The following is a 23,126-nucleotide window of genomic DNA, read 5'->3' on the forward strand; positions in this document are numbered from 1 at the left end:
TTCCTCACAGGGAGGCGTGCAAAGGACAGAGGACACCAGTCTGTCACTCTATGGTGTCGTGTAGATGGTGGTGGACATTGCTCATGATGGACCGGAGTTTGTTCAAGGTCCTTGCCTCTTCCACCGATGCCAGAGACTTGCCTGGTCTGGTCTATAGGTGTGTGTCTAAGTGACATCCACCCGAATGTCATGTCTAAATGTTTCCCAGCAGAACACTGAATTGTAACAAAACGGCCAATGGTATTCAATTCACCTTGTCAGTGGTTTTAATGTTGTGGCTGATCGGTGTGAATCTAATCTGCAGTAACCTCGCCGGTCCCCTGGAGGGCGCTGACTCGCTACACAAGCACCGACACATCTGCGTCGAGAGTCCCTCCAACGCGGACGGGCAACGCGATTGACCAATCACAGGTCGAGGTTTAGTACAGTAATCCCTCTGAGCCAATGGGAGGCCGCCAAAGGATGTTTTTGACTGTAAGGGGGCGGGTCTTAGAGGATGATGGACACGTCTGCTTTGAGCCGTGGCCAAGTCCTCGGCGTGTGTGTGTGTGTGTGGACTGTAGTTGAGATTTTTAGAGGCTGAGGTAGTGGGACGTACGTTATTTTGTGGAGGAGAACACAGTACACAGAGTCCACGCTTGGAAAAGTCTCCCATACGCATCGTCGGAAATCACAACAGGTAACGTTTAATTTCGCCTCCTTCCAGTCACGTGATTTATACATCAGCGACTGCGGCTGGTTCCCTGCTTTTAGGATGTGTTGCGTGTGTTGTAGACGTTTTTATTGCGGTAAATACGAAGGTAAATAATTAAAAACCGAGCCAGCAAGATTACAAACCAGAAGCGGAATGGTGCTTCCCACTGAAACCCGTTATATTTCGTTGCTTCGGGCTAAGGCGCTTCATGGCGCCTACCTTCTTCCATGTTATTATCCCTGCTATCATCACCTAAACTCCCGCTGCCTCTCCCCCGATGGGTTAAACGCGGCTAACATCAAAGATTTAGTGGGAGCATTGAGCTTCAGGTAAAAAAAAACAAAAAAAACAGCGTGATTTAGACGTCGTAGTGGGCATTTTCTGAATGAATGGAGCCGTTTTTGTACCTTTTTTGGTCGGTCGTTTCCTGGTGCTAGCCTAGGTGATCCTACTTTTAGGTTTACGGTCATCTACGCTGAAGGTTGGCTCTTTTAAAAAAAAAAAAAAAAAAAAAAAATCATGCTACTCTTCAAACATCCGGCTGTTTTTTTTTTTTTTGTGGGACAATCGGTGAAGCTGCTTCCTGCCGCTCACTGAACGAACAAGTAGTAGATGGAGATTTAAAAGCTGACGACAACATTTAACCGTATTCCCTTAGTTATCTCCGCGATTCTTCCCTATCATCTCAGTCCTGTTGTGGCCATTTTTTATTTTTATTTTTTTGTTTCACATTCATTTCGAGAAATGATTCACAGAGATGTCTGGGAAATGAAGTCCCGTAAGGTCACTGTTTGTTTTGCGGAATTTAAAAGATGGGGTCTCTGGGGGGGACTTGGTGGTAAAATAAAAATGTGATAAAGGTTGGTGATCGAGGTATCCAGAGCTCCCTCCAGATTAAAGGGGTGGCCTTTTAGTTAGCCCAGTGTGTAATTGTATCTCCCTTAATAGTTGGGAGTAGTAACTCAGAGTCCTGCAGTGTGTGTGATATAACGGTGTGTGCTCAGACAGAGCCTAGAAGTTGTACTTTGTTTGACAGATGGCCGGTGGCTCAGCTCGTCCACAGACGGGCCGGGCTGTGCTCACATTGTGCTGACTTGTGAAATCCAGGGCCGCTTGGCAAATAGACGCGTTGCATGAACTAAACTCGCTTGTTTTAAGTTACGTTTTAACCATTTGCGTCCTGCTGCAGTCACGCTTGATGCAGTTTGTTAGTTCTGATAAAAAAAAAAAAAAAAAAAAAAAAAATCCGGTTATACTTGAAGGTTTGTGATCAAACGTTCCCAGTTTTATCAGTCGGCCGTGAAGAGGTGTGAACTGCGCTGCGGAGGTCATGTCACCCATACCTGGACAGATGGACGCATTGTACCCAGCCGTGTCCCCGTGTTTCTAACACTCACCCCTAAATCTGATTTGATGTGTCTTAGTGTGTTAAGTACACATCGCTGTAATCAGCACTTAAGCTTGATTTATAGTCGTGTCTCACTTCTACGGCCGAGCTCCGGGCCCCTGCACAGTGGTCTCAGAAATGTGATTTTTGTATCAAAGCGATGCAGTGTCCCCCGTCTGTCTTCTGCACACATCTACCCATCATCTGCAGTGAGTTTGGAAAAAGGTAACAGTCGCTTGACACTCAGTTGAGCTGTTGCAGGAGTGTAAACCAAGCTGCTTCCTTGTGTCCTTGTCTGAAGCTAAACTAGGTTAGATAGAAATGGAGGACATCGGGACAGTGATAGTGTCAGGGACGGTAGTTAATTTCAGTTTATGCCCTCTATGTATCAGTACAGATTTGTGTCATGGAGCTAACAGTTTCCCAGGCTGGCGCTTTTGCTTTCACTCAGAGACTGAGTCACGGCGGAACTGGTTAAAGTCTCCTGTTTCATTTAGGGGATATAACATCCTGGTGGCAAGTAGAGTCAAAGATTTCAGTCTCGGTTGATTTGTATCTTGTAACAGGAAATGTTATTTAATAGTACAGATCCCCAAAATCATAGGGCTGCATGAGAAGCGACTGTCCTTGTCCCTTCACTCACTGAATTACAATGAACAGATTCACCGTCAGAAAATTCATACATGCCCAAGCAGCCATTTCTGAACCCAGCGGTTTGATTTTGAGTTGTTCATCTTGATTCATATCCAGATGCCTGTTTACAGAGATTACATCAGCAGTTTTCACTGTAATGTCTCATAATAATGTTTCTTAATAATTAAAATATATAAAATCCTTGAGCCACTTAGAAAATTGTGGTTGGTAACACTTTAGGACTTGGCGATCGATCTATTCCTTCTCTATTGTGTGTCATCATGGCGCTTTTGAGTTTGGGGTTGTAATCGGCAAATCACGATACGTGATAATGGTGCTTTTTCTCCAGTAAAGAGCATCCATCAAGCCTCGGAATAAGCGGCTGTCGACACCCGACCCCGTAAGATTTTGTTAAATTGATTTTCCACACAAACATGTGGACACACCTCTTAGTCTTTGTTTTGATATGGAGGAGAAGTCCGTAATCTTCGTACACAAACCTGACAACACATAAACCCCAAGAGCCGGGTGGAAACCCAGTGGAATTACAGAGTCTTCATCCACACGGCTGCATTAGCAAGAGAGTTTTAGAGGTTACTACCCAACTATTTTTTACGAGAACCCCTGTTTTCCCGACATCATGAATCTGTCCCCTCTTGTCATTTTGCAGAAGTGGCAGCCATGTTTAATTGGGGCTTTTGAGTCGTATAGCGTAGCAGGTTGTTTCGTACAAATGCAGCTGCACACGTGGCTGCAGTCAAGTACAAGAAAAGCCACCGAAATACAGGCTTTTATGATTGGGGGGCCTCATAGGGGCTCCTGCACAACATCCACTGGAACATATTTTAATACTCGTAAAATTGGCGTTAAGCTGAGAGGATTTATGGTTTGGTGAGCTATAAGGGGAGGCAGGTAGTGTCTGTCTGTTGGGTGTGTTTTTCCTGTCAGGCTCTTCACTGTGTGTGTGTGCGTGTGTGTGTGCGTGTGTGTGTGTGCGCGGTTTATCTATAATCATCAGCGCCATGTTCACTCTCAGGCTCTCAGGATGTGCAGAACAGTGGCAGCTCTGTCAAAGCCACTAATGAGAAGCCTTAATTGGTTGTTCTGGTGGGAGAATCTGCTCATTACGTGTAGCTGGAACCTAATCTGGTCTTGCCAGAATGAGTGCGCGATTGTATTTTTCTCCTCAATGTTGCCGTACAGATTTTTCCAGATACTTTGAGCCAGTGGATCATCTGAGATTTACTTTTTTTCTTCTCCGTTCAGGAGCTTCTTTCTTCTCATCGTCACAAAACGTGGGACGTAGCGTTTAACGGTACAGCACAGGTTATAACTTAAAGCTGCTACAGTTACTATTTATCATTTTCTGATGTGCTGTAACTCCCGCCTTATTTCTCACCCTCCCCGTGCTCTCAGATCGTGGCGGTGCACGCACAAGTCTCAGGGACACGGGGAGATAAAAATAGGAAAACGGGAAAGCCGAGGCTGGAGTGACAAAAGGAGAAATGAGGGAACGCAGAGCCGAGCAGAGAGGAAGTGAGCAAGAGTCGGACGCGAGAGAAGAAAGGAGACTGAGCGAGAGCGGCGGAGAGAGTGAGAGATATTGCCTAACCATTCGGAAAGGCTATGGGAACATCCCCGCGTGTGTGTGTGTCTGCGCGCGTTACGTGTGTGTTTTCGCCCCTGACCCCGTGGGTTCAACAGGAGCGCAGCGCGTCACATCGGCTCAGGCACACACAGATACCCCCACTGTCCCGCGCCGCTTTGGATGAACGGCGCCGTGTTTTTAGAAAAGTAGCGTGTGCATTAAAAAATTCAATCGTCCCACACAATGTCAGAAATCCACTTGACTGCCAATTTTTTTTTTTTTTTTTTTTTCCACCCAACACCCGACTGTGAAAGTGCTCACCGCCGCGGCCACAAAGCGCAACTCGAGGCTTTCATCTCCTCTGTGATGGCAGCGGCATTGGGGCGGTCACAACAGTTATTAAGGTGGACATATTCTACAGTGCGGCAGTCAGCCGTGACGGGCGAGCGTTAGCCTCTGGCTTTTAGGGCCGCGCGGCCTGCGGGCAACCGCGGGACTCGGATTCACGCCGAGGAGATCAGAGGGGCACGGATGAATGGAAACTGTAATGCAGTGTTCAGCTTATTACGGCCACAGAGGCGGCCGGCGAGTGGAGCAGGGTGGGCGGAAGGGGGCCGCGAAAGAGGGATAGAGATGTAGGGAAGAGGACGGTCACCTAAGTGGTGAATGCACGGTTAAATAGAACAACGCATTTGAATTATATTAGTGTTTTTTTTTTTTTTCCTCAAGTGAAAGAGTCGAGCATTGAAGGGTAACATTTCACATCAAAGAGGGGGAAAAAGAGGACAAGCTGCCTTCCCCAGCAAGTGTCCAACTCTGAAAGAAGTGATAGAGTAAAAAACAGAGAGGGAGAGCGTGGGCCTGTGGCTTTGGCACGAGGCCAAACATAGTTAAAAAGAGATTAATCAGCATAGGGTCACATTCTCACAGAGAGGGGCCGAACAGTGCGGGGCAGGACGGGGCAGAGCCTTCGTCTTTCAGAGGCCGCAACTTGGAGAGCAGCACGAGGAAATCTTGGCTCCGAGGTTCGCATCAGACAGAAAAACTGATAATATTGAGCTCCTAGCGCTGATATCTGATCTTGTGGCGGGTGCTCAACATTTCTCAGTGCAAAATCCGGCGAATCAAGGCAATCAGAAATCCCGGGAATGCTGATTTATTTGCATTTCATGGGAAAATCTGTTTGACCAGGAGAATAATAGGGTAATGGGCGTAAATAGCCAGATGGTAATAAATACAATAGCCGTGTTTCTACTGGAAAATACTGCAAAAATGATCCTGTGGTGGCGCCGATGGTGTAGTTTAAAAGTTTAAATTTGTTTTCTCAGTCCGGCATAATTTACAATATGCTTGTTCTGAAAATAGAGTTTACTAATATTACTGGTTAAAAATAGTTGGTGGCTCCAGTAAACATAATTTATGAATCGGTACGCATGAAAAAAAAAAAAAGCCTGAATCTGAATCTAACTGGACAACTTAAGTAAACGCGTTACTCCGACTGATATCAGAATTCTCCTTATCCAATTAAGACACTCAGATAAACTAAACTAGACGACGCATGTGCACATGCTTCACAACCAGTAAACGAAGCCAGAAGAAGAACTATCTGAGGGATAGTGCAAACCTTATCTGCACCATAAGTAGCGCACACATTACGTATGTAGATAAAAAGCTGGACTATTATCCATCTGGTTGTTGTTTGAAATGCTGCTCTGCCGCATGAACGACTCTTGTTTATTATATGACGTAATAGGTCAACCGGAAAGGGGGCCGTATTAACCCTCTGGAAAGACGCATATCGCCACCTAGTGTGTAGGAGGAGGAAGTGTTTCTGTCAGTTATTTGATTTTCTCCGTTGCATGTAAACTGGGACAAGGACCACATTCAGAAAGTGGTACTTTGAGCACCGCTTGATTAAGCTGTGCATGTAAACGCACTGAGTGTTTGACTAATGCTAATTTATTTTAATTACTTATTCAGTTCAGGAGTAAGAGCAGGTTTAAAGTGCGATACTTGATTTCAGGAAATGAATCCAAACGTTCAGTTAATGAATTCGTCACGTGTTAAGTTTTCATTCACTCATTGTGTCGTTGATGGTTTTGAGAAGAGAACACGACGGGGAGCATAAAGACAAGGACGTTGAAAGGAAAAGGAAGTGAGAGGAGGAGCGTCTGGGGCACGGAGGTTGAGTGGGAGCGCGGCCCCGCTAACTTGTCCTCATTAGCTGCTATTGAGATGCTCTGAAGTTTGTTAAACATTTTGGAGAAAGGGTGTAAAGAACCCTGTGAACTGTGTGTGTGTGAGAGTGAGGGGAGTCTGAGACAGACAGAACGCAGGGTCAGTATCCTTTCCCACAGGTCAAAAGTATCTGTGGCAGGAAGTGGTGGTATGAAGCCCTAAAACTGACCTAATGTAGTAAAAAAGAAAAAAAACTCAAACTCAGTGGAGCTAGAAATAGATAATTGGATAGATAAATTTCCTTTACACATATTTTTACATTTTTTGTAAGGTTTATTAGTCAAGTGTCGAACTGAAAACGTCAGCTCATTGAACACCAGACTTTTCTACTATCTATATCTCCCCCACAGGAAGGTTGAAGGGACCAGGAACCTTATGAGGAACTCCAGAGACCAGGGTCTAAATTAAGTTCTGGGGAAATGATTTTCTACTCATAAACTCTGTACTTGAGCCTTGTACCATAGAAAGTACACAAACACCTCAGGATCTTTAGACTGTGGCGGAAGCACAGACACAGTTTTAGTTCCTGGAATAAAAAGTTCTAGGTAATTTGGACGGAAACACAACTTAAGTTTATACTTACCTGATTTTATAAATGCTTAAAACGTAGCTAAAGAAACGATCAGTTAAAGTTAATCAAGCAGAGGGCAACTTTTAGAGGAAGACTTCAGCTCTTTGTATAATCATTAACGTACTTGCTCGAGTGAGTTATGATCAGACACACAGAGTGATTGTGCAGATGTTTTGATGTCGTATATTTCCTGTTTTGATGTTGTCATGTGTCTGATGAAAGACGCAGAGATTCCCGTACTGAGAGACGCATGTGGCCAAAAAAAAAAAAAAAAAAGACAATAGAAAATAAAGATGGACTCGTGGAGATGGTGTGATAGGGGATCAACTGGGGGGGAAAACAGGAGGACAGTTACATCCTGTTTCCTGGTTAGAGGTCAGAGGTCGCCGGTGTGGGATTAGCTGATACTGCGACGCCCAAAATAATCTGTCTGGTCACGTCGTTTGGCTGTGTCGAAGGAGCTGGTCACTGCGACCCCTTTTCACGTAACGACGTGCATGGGTCCTCGCGGTAATTGAGAAAACAGCACGACAGCCTGATAATGAGGACGCCTCACAGCGCTCACAAGGGAAAGGTCTAATTTTCAGGTTTAAGGTTAGCAGGCAGAAAAAAAATTAATGGCAGACTGAATTATTTATTGAATAACTGTTAAGTTGTTTCTTCTCATAACAGCCAAAGTGACTTCTTAAATTGCCGTCGCCCACATCTACGTGTTGTTCTCGTGGGTATGTAAGGATTAAAAGTACGTAATCCACCAGTCGTGGACTTTGACGTGTATGTTGAGTCTTAGAGACTGTAGTGACTTAAAGAAAGGTAAACCTATTTAAATGAGCCACTGAGGTGGCGCGTGCGGGTGAACTTGTTCGGATGCGTGTTCTGGGATAAACAATGAATAATGTCCATGTTCATGTTCAGATTCTTGAAATCCATTTATTTTCAGCACAAAGAGAAGTTCAAACACGTTTCGACTCGGTCAGAAACTGTTTGCTTTCCCCACACACGAGCCCACACCTCCTTTCCCCGTCTGCTGCGTAACTCTTTAAGTAAGTAAGACCCCGGAACTGCATGGAAACGCATGAAGGCAGCGATTTAAACAGAAAAATATATATATATAATGGCTCCAACAGAGACGATATCGGAGCAGGAAATTACAAAACAGACGGAGCCGGTTCGATTGGCGTTGAATTTTTTTCAAGTTGCTGTTTGCTGAGAAGCAGCCTGTCCTGACAGTTTGTTGACAGGCTGCAAACCTTTCAGTCTATTCCACTCAATAGTTAATGACCCGCACGTCCACATCCAGCTTCGTGCCAGAGCAGGCCAATGTTTCTAGCTCCATCTGCAACAACCGTAATAATAATCGCCCTCCGTGCCCATGAAGTCACTTGTTTTGCTGAAGCACCTGTTGTCACAACGCTCTATGGGATGCACGTTGCCACGGTAACGCCGCACCCACTCCTTCCCGTTGATCTACGGTTTCACCGCAGGTTTTGCTTTCTGTCTTTCTTTCTTTCTTTCTTTGTCCTCCCTTCTCTCCTGTTCTTTCTCACCTTCGGGCTGATTCGGGGTTTTTCTTCCCGTCTTCTCTCCCACCTTTTTCTCTTCCTTCTCAAACGCACACACATTGAATTGTATCTCGTCTCGTGTGCCCTACAGTGACCCACCCACTCTTTGTCTCTGGTGTGCGCACACATTCGCACAGACAGGGCCCTCGCGCCTGACTGCTTTAATCGCTGAATAGGGGAGTTTAGCAGTTAACAATAGTAGTTATGAGCCGACCTGTTATTCTCTCTAACCCCACACACACACTGAAACACAGACAGACCCAGCACTAGCAGGGTATATAATAATATGTATTCTCATGGTAATTATTCTTGGGCGTAGATGTAAAACATTTGTGGGACTAATCGGTGAAATATTGTAAAAATCTGAGTTTATTGCTAAAAAAAAATACAAGCACAAAGTCAAAGGCTTCACTTTCTGAAGCTGCAGCCTCTGTTTGTTTGAAAGAGTTTCAAGATGAATGCTTTGGACAGTGGTTCGAACAAAACCCGTCATTTCCAAATTGTCACCTAGGGATCCGAGAGCTTGAGATGCTCAGTTTTTCTCACACGCATCCGATCTAAAAACCGATCAACAGACCGGCCGACAAAAACGTATGAAAGCATGATACAGTGGGATCCCTCCAGCGTGGTCAGACGTGTGGTGTTGTTGGTGTTTTATAGCACTGAGGCGAAGGACTGGGAGCGGGCGTTGTTGAAAAGTAGAGTCCTGCCGCCCGCAGACAGAGCAGCAGTTATGAGTGGAGAGTAATAGCACGGTAACCAAGGTAATGACATAGGATTTGTCACTTAAAAATCACCTAGGAGATGAACCTGAATTTACTCAAAGGCGAAGCGGAGCAGCTGGGCCCACAACTTTTTGTTGTTGTTGTTGTTGTTGTTGTTGTTTGAGGGCAGTGAAAGGTTGAAATCAGGTGTAGATGGAAGTAGAGTTGGATGAAGGGATGGACGGACGGATGGATGGATGGATGGATGGGCAGGCAGGCAGACAGACCGTGAGACACACAAACATACACTGGGATTATCCTTTGTGTAATCCTCAGTTTGAGGGTCAGAGTGCAGTGTAAAGGGACGGGCATGCTCACAATCTTCACACCAGCAGAGAGTGTGTGTGTGTGTCTGTGTGTGTGCGCGCAGATGCATCTCTAGCGTGTGTAGTTTAGATCACACACCCCTTAGTGTTTATTAATGACTCTGAGAGTGTGTTTACATACGTTTTCGAATCCGTTTACATGCACATTTCTGTTTGAGCGTATTTGTGTGTTTGGCACATCTGTGTGTGTTTGTGTGCGCGTGTGTCACAGCGTGACAGATGGACAGATATTACAAGAGAACAGCACAGATTAGGAGTCTGAATTCGGTGGATATTTCAAAACCAAAGAGGGGCTCTGTGACCGTCAGCTGTTTGGCCGCGCTGCTGGCGTGGTGTGGGAAGCTAACCGGCGCGTCGGCCCCGCGCTCGGAGCATTTGGGACGTCCCAGCGCGGTCTGCGGGATTGGATTTTTAATTCGTTAGACTCAGCCGTTGCGAAGGCCGGTCGATTTCCAGCGCTCCGCGTCTACCGCGCGCCGTCGGACCGGGTGCAGACCAGCTGTCGGGAGCGACGTTCGCAGCTCATTGGAAACACTGCAACTGTTTCGTGTGATGAGCGAGTGAACCGTGGGGCCACACACACACACACACACACACGTAAAAGTTAGCAGTGCAGCTATGTGGATGAGGTAGCTGTTTTGAATAAATGTTGAAGATTTACTGGGAGATTACACCTTTGAAGGTTTGGAGCTATTGTGTTCAAACAACTTTTGAACCGTGCAGGTGTGGTGAGGCCCAAATTCATTAAATCCGGATGTTATCTAGTCCCTCTGCAGCCCAAATCCTAAATAACACCTGTGATAACAGCAGTCAGGACGAGTCCCTTTACTTTTTAATCAAACCATCTTCAGGGCAATATTAAAAGTAAAATGTTAATTATTAGCTCTCATGTAGAAACACTGTGAGGCAATATGTGCTTTATATTATAAAAAATAAAAGTCGGCTCCGTCTCAGTATCAACAGGCTGTGTCAGTATTAACCCTTAGGAGTAAACCGCCTCAGTACATCCACATCCTTCAACATACTTACCATGAATTTAAATTGGTTGCGTTGCCACACATTCATAGTTTTTCCTCTTTTTATTGAACATCATGACGTTCAAATGTTGATCCTGGATCCTAAACGTTAAGTGAGACTTTATAGTAGGTCTGCCTGATGTTACTCAAAACCTGAGTGTCCGATTTGAAAAAGATTTACGGCGTTATGACATAACGGCACCTGTTTAAGTTTCACGCGGCGGCTGGTTTGTCTACTTCCAGACGTCTGCTTATATCTCACGTCCTATCAAGCAGCTCCTTTAACCGTATCAGAGTCAGATTCCTAAACTAATAAAAAGTTTTCGCCCTTTGTCTCGTCGATCAGATGTGGAGGAATCAGGTCACATGAGTGCACACTAGTAATGAATTAACTAATATGGTTTCAGGCGCGGCAGGTTCCCTGTGTTATTAGCGGAATCGGTAACTAGAGACACACACACATGCAAATATCTGTTGTAAACGAGTGGCTGTTTTCAGTTGGGCGTGGTGCATCGGATGAATGAGGGAGTAGAAGGAAGCGGCTGCAGTGACTGCAGGGCCACCGTGAAACACCAGCTGTAAATCTGATGCGGCCCCAAATGGGTTTAGACACGCTAATAATTTCTATTGTCATTTATGCACTCTCCCTCTAATAACAGTGGAAGTTATGTAGTAATCTCTCGTCTCCATGGGGATTTATTGTCGCGGCCCGCGAATGCCGTCGCCGCAGAAACCAGTGCCTCCCCCCTCTCGTCCGCCCGCTGCGTCCCATAGAATCGCACAGGCCGGGATGTTTAAGTTTTTACATCGGACTCAGAGTTGTCATATCTGCGGTTTTCTGAGGTTTTCTCTTTCTATTTGCACGCGTTTGCTCTAACTCTTGTGTCTCGTCTGTTGTAAATACGTCTCTCTTGGACGCGGGCCAGTCCAGGAAGTTGTCATTGCTGTGATGACAACCCTTAAACCCAGTCAGACGGCAATAAAGCTGTAAGTGGAGAAGCTGTTGTGTGGTGTTAAATGAGAATAAACAGGAACTCCCTGCTTGTGGATATGAGGGATCTGAATAGTAATTGTATATATGAAAGTTTCTGTCCTTACCGCAGGTATTTTTAAGCCAAAATAGAACGATCTGGTCAGGGGTAGCACTTGCTTTGGCTGTAAAAATGCAAACTTTTCAGAGAACATGAAGTAATGTCTGACTATTCTCTGAGGGAGTATGAATGGGAAAGCGTTCTCTTCCTACGTCTGACAACCTGCAGCGATCCTTACCCCGTCCTTCCTGAGTGGGCACCAACTGCACCGAGCTGCCGATCTGCCATTTGTATGCTAATGTCTCCAAGTAATCCCACACAGCGGGGATGTGCAGTCGACGGGGCTTCTGCCCCTCTCCATCTCTCTCCTTTTGCCACCGCTCTTCCCTCGCTCGCTTTTCTCCACCGCCGCCGCCCCCACCGCCGCTCCGCGTCCCCTCTCAGTTCCTGCCCTCGTTTCTCCGAGCGGTCGGTCCCGGGGGGGATGGCGGCGCTCTGACGAGAGGAGAGGATGGAGGAGAGAACGTGGCAATGACATTTTTGTAGGGCAGGCATCAGCTGAGAGGTTCGGGAGTGAAAGGAAGACGGAACAGAGACGGAAGGACGGAAGAAAAAAAAAAAGGCTAAAAGAAACGGTAAACAGAAGGGAAACGGGAGGTGAAAAGGAAGAAGGGGAAGAGGCTAAAGGAAAGGAGATACAAGGAAAAAGAGAGCAACTGTAGGTAAGGCCGTTAGCACATCGGCGCGTTAACCGCTCATTCAGTCATTCGTTTAAACAAACAATCAACAGGGCAGGTGTAAGATGCTGAAAGCGCTTGGTTTAGCACTAAAAAAGTGTTTATCTTACGTTTGTGGTTGTGGCAGTTTTGTTCAACATTAAATAAATACGGTTAAGTTTCCTTCAGCAGCAAGTAGCCACCAAGTACTGTATGGGAGATTATGGATGACGATGCTAAGTCAGTGTCAGAGTTTGAGATAAAGATGAACATTGTTAAAAACGAAAAAAAACAAGTGTGTGCGCAAACAGCCGACAAGAAGTTTTTGTCCTGCAGATTTGTGCCTATTGAGATAACCGGGCTGCTTGAACTGCCCTATAGCAAAATAAACCAGCAGTACAGCACGTCCTTCTACGCAAAACGTGTGTGAAGACCTTGATGAAGCAACTAAACACCTGATTATAGCTCACGGAGGAGAGGACGTTGTGATTCAGCACATTTAACCCGTGTTTGACCCAATTTAGACGAAACGTCTGGTGCAGCTGCAGCTCGGTGATGTGCAGCAACACTTGACTCATCAGCAGCGCGTTTCTGTATTTGAAGACAGGCTGTAATAATGACACTAGTAGTGTTTTTATATGTTCTGTGGGAAGACGGGTGAAAGAGGAGGCGTTTAGAGGAAGATAATGCAAGAGGGCGATGGGAGGAGATTGAAAGGGGGAAAGTGAGGTTTAGCAAAGAAGAGAACGAGAGGGGGAAGATGGTGGTTTTGAGAGAGGTGGAACAAGGTTCCTGGTGTCGAGCAGAAGGAGGGCGAGTTTAAAGCGGACCTAAGTGGCCGTGACGAAACTCCGCTCTGATGCCAGCTCACACACTGAGCTGGTCCATTGAGAAACAGGGTCTCTGAGGAGTGGGAACCGGGGTTAGTGGGTAGCAACAGACCTGTTTTGATGACTCTACTCGAGGGTTCGGAGAAAGAAGCATTAATGCAGACTTGGGCAAAGACCACTGAGCAGAGAGTGCTTCAAAGCCTTGTAGCCATAATGTTTACATAGTAACACCTGTAAATACATGTTGTTGACTGATATAAAATGTAAATGGGGACATTCTTTTCTCTACTATCACAGGATCAATACTGAAATAACTTGTCCTTTATTTTGTAACCATCAAAGAAGCAACAGTAACGTAGGAAGTAGAGACATTACAAACGGTAAGAGAAACCACTTCTGCTCTTACTAACTACTCACACATTTGGTAAATTGGACAATTTGCTTTTTAGTAGTTTAGTTTTCTGCGCATCTCTTTCACACAAAGTTACATTGATCAAGTAACATAACTTCCTCCTTCCTAGTATTGTATACGTCTCCCTTGTCCCTCCATGGGGATGGACACGGGCCTTCTGAGGGAGTGTCCAGTGGTTGTTAGTGAGTTTGGGATGTAGTGAATGTGGAATCCAGGGAAACACCTTGTGCTGTTCTTCCTGTTTTTTGAGTTGTTCCTAAACTGTTTTCGTGTGTCAGGCTGCATCCCGTCGTTGCTATGGGGTGGGGTGGACCTGGTCTGGTCAAGGTGGGCGGGACATGTCAAAGTAACATCCACACAAATGAATCCCAGGTCCAAAAGTGTCCCGGCAGAACATGAAATGGTTCTCCTGTCAGTGGTCGTAATGTTGTGCCTGATCTGCGTATATTCCAAGTCATAGCAAGTAGATAAGTGGAAACATATGATCAGCAGAGGCATTCAGATTCCTTCTCCTGCTGGATAACAGTGGACAACTGTAGTAAATTCAACGGCTTGTACTGTTGCGTTGCTAACCTTATATTTGCAGCATGGAATTTGTTCCCTAAAGTCAATTTTCGTCAATTTTAGAAAATCCTGCGCATTTATTTCTCTGGATGAGTCCTCTTCTATATTTGGAAGGTCGGTCCTGTGGTTTTTGAGCAGAAGGAAGTCTATGTCCTGGACCTCGCTTGCACCTTTTAATTCCCCAAAACATAAAAACACGCATGCATGTAAAAATAGCTGTTATACTTATCTTTCAGTTGGAGCTTAGAGTTGAGCACCATGTACCGTGTAGAGTAGAACAAATGCAAATGCCATTCAATATAAGAAAGTGATTAAATACCAGGCTTTGTGTAATGTTTGGGATTCCCTCTTAGGAAGTGCCCATTTTTTACTATTAACTGTATTTGTCTTTTGTTCTCTTATGCGCACAAGTGAGTACACAAAGCATATTGCCTCTGTGAGATTTGCACACACCTCCACACACACCTCTCCCTCTATCCATCTCTCCTCCTCCTCCTCCTCCTCCTCCCCCCCCGCCCGCCTCATTAGCCGATCATGCGTAAGGAGACCTGTTCTATTTTTACCCCCGCCCCCTCCCTGTGCACCGCTGCTGCTCCGTGGACGTGTGCGTCCTCACTCACTGAAGGTGGCAGAGCAGGGAGGAAAAAAAAAAAAAAGAGTCCGAGAACTGTTAAGACGGTCGGAAAGTAACGTGCGGACGACGTAGTGAATAATAGAATCAGGTGGACGCGGTCAGAGGGACAGAGGGACAGAGTCTAGGGGATGGAGGGGAAAAAGAGGTCGGACGAATGAAAGGCGTGATGACGTACTAGTGTGTGTGTGTGTGTGTGTGTGATTCATCTTTAGCCTGGAGCCCGGAGCTGCTTGTGTACAAACAGTGCGAGAGACCGTGCGTGCAGGTACACACTCCTTAAGGCTCCGTTTTTTTACATTCCGGACCTCGCGTCGCCCTCAGGACCCGTGTCATAGTCATCCAGTGTCATCAACAAATTAGTGTCGTGCTGAATGTACGTGTCTGTTCCTGTGACAGGGTGTGTGTGGACAGCGCTGCCAAAGATATTTGGGTTGAAGAGTGTGTGTGTGTGTGTGCGCTGACCACAGCTGCAGGGTAAAACCAATGAGTCAGATACTAAGAATTGAGTAATTCTCCCACTTTCCCTCTGTTTATTGTGTGTGACTGCTCTTAACCAGCTGTCGAGCCCCGCGAAACACCCTGTTTGGTGTAATGATATCCCAGACGATTGTGTCTTGCTGAACTGGTAAATCCGAGGGGCTAATGTTTCAAACTGCCGCGAGCTCATTGGCTGACGGCAGCGAGCCAAAGGATCAGAGTCAACTTATATAAGCGTTTCTAACGGACATGTTTCAGTTTGTATTTGTGTCTCACTCTATCACCGTGGTATAAGATATTTTGATCAATTTCAAAGAGGAAAAAAAAACATGTGGCTCATTTATAAAAGATAGTCCAGACAAGTCGTCTGCCATGAAAAATTCACGCTCCTGCCAAACTCCGTCAAACACAGACCCCCTCCTCCCACATCTCTCAAACTGAAAATCACTTTCACAGCATGAACATCACAGAATATTATTAGCATTAGCTCTGAGCTGATGATGCACACAAATAAACCCTACCTGCTTGCACATCTGCGCCGCCCTTTAAAAAATCTGACGCGTCTCCATCGTGCTCCTTTCCGCCTCTACAGGTTGACGCGTCGCCATGACAACGGAAGCAGGCTCTGAGACAGAGGTGAAGGAGAAGGCGGAGGAGTCGGCCGCTCAGCCGGACCAATCGGAGCAGGCAGCGGAAGAGACCCAGGAGGTAGCGAACGCCGAGGGAGAGGAGAAGGGGAAGGAGAAGGAGAAGGACAAAGAGGGGAAGGAGGGCAAGGGGATATCTCGATACCTGCCGACATGGCTTAAGAAGCAGAAGTCTCAAAGCCAGGTGAGTTCCTCCTTTTTGTCGTGCCGTCGCGAGCGATCAGAAAAGGCGTTCACCCCTGAACGTTTGATGCTCGCACCGTGACAGCTAGTTAAATCGGTTAAGTGTTTGTTTCCGACGCGTCCAGACCTCCCCGACGAAGGAGGCGCCGCCCACAGGCGATCCCAAGGTGACACAGGAACAACAGGAGGCGCCTGCCCCAGAAGTGAACGGTCACGCAGAGGAAGTGGAAGAGAAGGAGGAAGTCAAGTCGGAGCAAGTGAAGGAAAAAGAAGCGGAATCTCATTCCAACGCCAGCGCAGACACTGAGGTAACGGCCGCCTGGAGCACGGCATGATAGGAGATAAGTAGCCAGGGGGACCAGCTTTCAGATTCTCATGCTAAAGAAACAGCGCTGTTTTCTGAAAAATGCGCTTTTTAAATTAACAAATAGTCACACTTGCCAAACTTGCCCCCCCCCCACGCTGGTAACACGTCCTTTGCATAAACAAACATCCCGCTGTGTTAGCGAGCTGCATAATGTAAACAGAGACTCCGCTTTCGCTCGGTGATTAAGCGTTCCAATAGTGTAAAGGGGAAATGACTGTTCTGAACTGCCGCTCTGCCAAAAAGAGAAAGGAAGAAAGACACACGCATGCAGAGCGATTCCAACTCATGCACATCCAAACACACAAACTCTTCCATCCAGTGATCGCACTAAGCCTCCCCGGGCCCACCCAGTGACATCAGCATCTCAGCGATCAGGCCAAGAGAAACGCCTGTAAAATCACACTATAAGGGGAATTACACAAGTAGAGTCACAGAGAGAAAAACAGTTCCTTCATTTGTAGTTTGGACGAGTACAAGCTAATATCAAGAGGATATTCTTTGACATAATAATTCTTTCTTTCGCAATCAGCCTGCTAAGGAAGAGAAGGCGGTAGACAGCGCAGAGAAAAGTCCGGAAGAAACCAAGGAGACAACCGAAGGCGAGGCAGCAGCAGCAGCAGCAGCAGCAGCAGCAGCAGCAGCAGCAGCAGAGGAGGAGAACAAGGCCCAGGAAGGAGAGGCGGAGGCTGCAGGTGAGGGAGGAGAAGGCCAGACCTCCATTTTCCAGTCTCCTCTTCGCCTGGTGAGAAAGACCAAGATGAAGCTGGTGGTGTGTCACGTCACCCTTCTGGACGGGACCGACTTCACCTGTGAGGTGGAGGTAAGACTGTGACCAAACTTACCGGTAGATACATGTAGGGTACATGAAGAACATGTTTCCTGTGATTATTTAGTTCTGTTTACATGGGTGAAGCCAACTTTTATAGGTCCACGTGTGCAAGACATAACATAGAGAACGTAGCTTTTTATTTTATTGGCATATAGTATACATAATTACTTTGACTTAACTACTTCATTCCGTCTTACGTTCGTTTGCGAGTCAATGAGGCTGCACGTGAGTGCCGATGATGTAATGGCTAATAGGATCAGAGCCGGTGTGCGTCTTTGTTTATATGCATGGGGGTATTTAACTTTCTGACCCACAGCGTAGTTATGGCAAAAGCACCCGCTCACATCGTTTGGGGGGGTGGGGGGGGGCGTCGTTTAGGGGATAAATGGAGAGCAAAGCGGAGCACGCTGCAGGGGCTTGTCTGCTGACTAGAACACACACACACGCACACACACACACACACACATGGTACACACATATGGTACACACCCAAAAGATTATTGGGGTCTCACCAGATTAGCTCTCTGCATCTGTTGCTCCGTAACAAGCACGTGCCCCAGTCCCCTTACACACACACACACACACACACACACACACACACACACACACACACACACACACATACACACACACACACACACACACACACACACATACATACACCACACACACTAAAACATGCAAATACTCCCAACTATGCCAGGATGACGACTAGTGATGTCCTAACCAACATTTTCTGCCTCTGATAAGATCCTGATCTGACAATTTAAGAGTCCCAAGTGTGTAACTTAAATCTATTTCTCTTCAGAATTAACCTGTTTTTCTTTTTTTTTTTAAATCTTTGACCTCTTTTTGTTTGTGAATGTTAATGGTGAATTAATTACACGTGGTGTAAATGATCTCTTTTTCTGCTCTCTTGCTGTCCTCCAACATTCCTACCACATGACATATTTTTCTCATTATCACCATACGTTGTGGTTGCAAACATGTTTCCCAAGTCGCATGCACATTTTCAGCCGTACCCCTCCTCATATCCACACGCTCGCTCCCATTGAGCTGGAAGCTGCCAGAGCGCAGGTCCTCCGGAGCTCCAAGTCTCCAGGTCCAGGAACGTAGTAAATTGCCCCAGCAAAAATGTTAGCATTTTTATGATGTGCGTCGGCAACGGTCACCGAGACGAGACGGCTTCCTAATCTACAGCACGCCAACGCCCGACAGTTCGCCCGCGAGCGTCTACGGTTGTTTGAACAGTAGCGGCTTTGTCTCGCGACAGATAACGCTGAAAGTGCAACTATCTGCTATTGTCCTATAGGACACACACGCAAACACACACACACACACACACATATCCATCTATCCCTCCCTCCCTCCACACTCTGGCATAGTTAGGATCGCGAGAGGGAGAGATGCACAATGCATTCCAGAGATTAAATTTTCTGTTTTGCCCAGCAGGCCTCCAGCGCACACAATACCACACACACACAGACACACACACCACACACACACTTTCTCCCTGTGCATTCTTCTATCATCCCCCCGTCCTATTTATTAACCCGTGGCATCAGATGTATTGCGGCGTAATATCTTAATACGCGTTTTATTAGTTGTAGCGCTCGGAATGAAAACTTGGGGCGGACATTGTCCGACCCTCTCGTGGGTTTCAAAGGAGAGACTTAGTGTCACATGGTCTTAATGCTGTTTCTAAGAATTTCCTTCATATTGGTTTCAGCAGGATTTCAGTGTCACACGGTTTAAGTAGCGTTTCATAGTATCAAATTGTTGTGGGTTCGACACTATGTGTTTGACTTAATTTAACATGAAACTCAAAACCCGGTCCGGGGCCGTCATCTCTTTTTATTAATCATGTCTTATTTTCGTTATCAGTACTTCTTCCCGCAATTCCTCACTCGTCTCGTCATCTGTGCACATTTAGAAAAAAGCCTCTTATGTCATACACAGCGATACCGTTGTGTGAGAGCGTTCCTCTAATTCAATTTAATATCTGTCCTCCCTGTAACCGCCAGCAGACGTTAGACAGCTGTCCCTAGGTGGTGCCTTGCTCCGGGGCGCCCTGGCACAGACGCGCAAAAACCCCGAAAGGTCACATTCTCGCATTCTCTGGGTGTTGAACTGCGCTCGAGTGCGTGTCCGTGTTGCGCATGTGCCAGGCCCAAGTATAGGAAAATACCGCAGATGTTTTGAGCTGTCCCAGGACGAGAGGAAAAATGCGCTCTTTCATCCTCTTCCTTCCACTTTCACCACGCTCCTCCTGCCCTGTCTGTGCGTCCGTCTGCAGCCCAGTGTGACGCCACGGCTCCGCTGACTAACCAAAAAGAAATGAGCGTTATTTCACTCTTCCTCATTGTTTTTCCCCTCTTCCCTCCCTCTTTCTGTCTGACCTTCTCTCTGGCTAAAGGGGTGTGCGATTATGTGTGTGTGTGTGTGTGTGTGTGTGCGTGCGCTAAATGTCATTGTCATACTTGGGTCTGGAGGATTTTATGGCTAAGGCTCTTATTGGGCTCATGAAAGAACGTGTCTCCGAGAGACAGATGGAAAGACTGAGCGAGAGAGAGCAAAGGATGATGAAACAGATGTAGATGAAAGAGAGGAGGAACAGAGATGCACTGATAGGGAGCCATGGATAGGAAGTGGAGCATACAAAACGAGTTTTCTCTGGTTCACTCCCGGGGCTCAGCTTGTCCCGGGGCTGTCACATTCATTTTAGTTGACATTTTAGTTATCCAAATACCGGTAATTGTGATTATTGATTTCATTTTCTTTTGCCAAACCTTTGCAGCGATCCTTTAAAATTTTGTGTCCCAGTCATATTAGATGACAGCTTTGCTTTGGCTGTGAATCATCAGCGTATTAGAAGTTAAGAACGTCCAGATGAACAGTTGGTTGCTGTCATTCTTACCTCAGTTGTCATTAAACTAGAGAGTTAGAAAAAGATGAGATGTAGATTCAAGAGTTACTGTTGTCTTTCTATCATCTCCAAACAGTCTACCCATTCTCCTCTGACCTCTCACATCAACAAGGCGTTTTTGTCCACACATCTGCCGCTCACTGGATATTTTCTCTTTTTCTGACCGTTCTCTGTGAACCCTAGAGATGGTTGTGTGTGAAAATCCCAGTAGATCAACATGTTCGAAGTCACTTAAATATCCTTGCTTCCTCATTCTGATGCTCGGTTTGAACTTCATCAAGTTGTTTTGATCACCTCTACATGAATAAATGCATTGAATTGCAGCCATGTGATTGGCTGATTAACTATTTGTGTTAACAAGCAATTGAACATGTGTACCTAATAAAGTGGCCGGTGAGTGTATATGAACCAGACATAGACGTATGTAGTCATTAAAAGAGCAACTGTTGAAAACTGTGTGGGTGATAAAATTGTTATTATATATATTTTTTATACAGATGAACGGGAACGATACTTGTGAATGTGACAGTCAGCTCAAATAACCACAGTCAGACGATAATGTATTTATTCCTCTATTGCCTCTATTGTCTGCAGGATGTTTCTCAAGGTTTAATATCACTTTTGAAACATCTCGCACTTAACTTTCTTTGCTGGCTTTGGAAATCCTTCCCATCTTGGGGTGAAATCATTATAACGTAAAGATGTAAACGTTTCCCTCTCTCTCTTCACAGAAACGAGCCAAGGGTCAGTACTTATTCTTTAAAGTGTGTGAGCACCTCAATCTGCTGGAAAAAGACTACTTTGGTCTGACATACAAGGACAACCACGAACAGACGGTATGTATCCACACACACACACACACGGACAGACTTATTGCTCTTAAGCGAGTAATGTATACATACAGAAACTCCAGACGTAAAGTAGATCTCTGCGTAGTGTTTCACACTGTTACTGACAGAGGTTAACTGTCTTCTTCCTCTTTTTTGTGTCTCTCCTCCTGTCATCTGCTCACGCCAGTGTTGGCTGGATCCCACTAAGGAAATCAAGAGACAGATACGCAGTAAGTTGTGCTCAATAAACTCTTATTAAATTATGGTTTTATCCATCCCGGTCTCTTTCACTCCGCCTCGACAAGCCACTTTGTTTTTATTTGACAAAGGCTCTGAGTCAAAAGGTAATGAATAAAATATAAATATTGGATGAATGAAACAGGGCAAGTACCTTCACCCCAAGAAAGTCAAACAAAGAGACCAGAGACATCCGAAACCAAACAACAGCAGTCAAACAGCGCGGAGGAGGTTACGAGGGTGTGATCGCCCCGCTCCATTATTTATCGACCCTTTTATTGACTGCCACACCTCGTCTCCCGTTTATTAATGAGGTGTGGCATCTCATCTCCATTATCGTCATCTTTGTTGACCCGCGGCGTTTAAGGCCGTCGAGCGAGGAAACCTAGAAGTCCTGGTTTCGTTTTTGAATGCACGCAGCATGTTTATAAGAGTGGAAGAGGCCCTCGAGTTTATGAGGTCATTAGTTCAACCACATTAAGACACAAACAGGTTTAGTTTGTATTTGGTTCTGTTTCCTGCCTGCTATTTATTTTCCAGTGTTTCTGATGCTCATAATTCTGTCCGACGGTCGTGAATGTTGCTATTTATTCCTCAGAACGGGCTCTTAACACGTCATCTCACTTCAGTGCGCGCTTTTAAAAGTGAAAACATATCATTTCGGCTCATAAAATGTTTCTTTTTTTTAGTATATGTGAGGCTGTTACGTCTGGGCGTGTGCAGAATGCGAGCGGTTTCGCGCGCACGCTCACACGTGCGCGGCGAGGAGCGTACATGCCTGTGTTTTGCGGCCGTGTTGCTTGTGGTCGTCATGGATGAGTGCTACGCATCTGGCAGCGTGTGTTCGTTTGTGTACGTTTTTTTTTTTTCTGCGCTTTCCAAAGTTTAAAGCCGGAGAGAGAGAGAGACTGCGCAGTGAGGGCTGAGTTTTATTGGGGTTATATTCACGCCGGCTGCGCGGACGTGTGTACACAGCTCGTGTGCACAAATGACAGGGCGCACACCATTGTGCTCTTAACGGTCTTCACCATGTGTGGGGCTGGGGCATAAACATCTGCGCCTGAAACTTATTTTACGGCTCCTTGAATTAATTTGGCTGGATGAAAGCTGCAGACTCGGCTGCGCTTCAATGCCCTATAATTTAAAAAATATAGAGCTGTTGTAATATCCACCTGTAAGTGGAGGGAAAACATAATCTCACATTATGTTAAAATATGTTGTTGAGCAGTTTAAACTCAAGACAACTTGTCAAGCTCCAGAAACAGTAGGTCTCCATGTTCAAACGCCTGACAACTACAAAAAAAATGACCCATGTTTACAGCCTGGCACAAAAAAAAAAAAAAACATTTTGCCCATTCATAACAGCTGTGTTGGTCACTATAAACAAAAATACTATGTCTGCTTTTTGTTTTACTGGTATCCTAGTTTAACGCTAGGCTACAAACACAACCCAGCATAAGTCCCACCAAGTATCACACATGGTGGATACCAGAATGAGAATGAGGCAGAGACGATACCATCCTCCGTGGTGTATGTGTTAATGGACTGGTTGCCAGTGAGATGCTTTCAGGAAGCACTTAAGATATAAGGAGAGAAAAGAGAAGGAAAAAAAAAAAAATGTGAAAGAAATTTCACTCCGAGCAGTCTGAGTATCAGGTATCAAA

General features: G+C 45.8%; 1 protein-coding gene across 14 annotated transcripts in view; it reads left to right on the plus strand.

The window, feature by feature from the left end:
- The first annotated feature begins 507 nt into the window (after positions 1 to 507).
- Positions 508 to 23,126, plus strand: part of epb41l2 (erythrocyte membrane protein band 4.1 like 2) — a 46,436-nt gene continuing 23,817 nt past the window's right edge. For 6 of the 14 annotated variants that reach the window (XM_047574399.1, XM_047574404.1, XM_047574410.1 and 3 more), the window contains exons 1-6: positions 511 to 679; positions 16,036 to 16,274; positions 16,399 to 16,581; positions 17,170 to 17,460; positions 21,127 to 21,231; positions 21,413 to 21,455. In XM_047574399.1, coding sequence (XP_047430355.1) covers positions 16,050 to 16,274; positions 16,399 to 16,581; positions 17,170 to 17,460; positions 21,127 to 21,231; positions 21,413 to 21,455 — 847 coding nt within the window. In that variant the 5' untranslated portion in view covers positions 511 to 679; positions 16,036 to 16,049. Of the gene's footprint in view, positions 680 to 12,208; positions 12,533 to 16,035; positions 16,275 to 16,398; positions 16,582 to 17,169; positions 17,461 to 21,126; positions 21,232 to 21,412; positions 21,456 to 23,126 lie in introns of those variants that run through there. The other 8 variants (XM_047574406.1, XM_047574412.1, XM_047574407.1 and 5 more) reach the window with 5 other exon arrangements.

This window comes from Mugil cephalus, chromosome 21, assembly GCF_022458985.1.
Source record: "Mugil cephalus isolate CIBA_MC_2020 chromosome 21, CIBA_Mcephalus_1.1, whole genome shotgun sequence".
Lineage (NCBI taxonomy): Eukaryota > Metazoa > Chordata > Actinopteri > Mugiliformes > Mugilidae > Mugil > Mugil cephalus.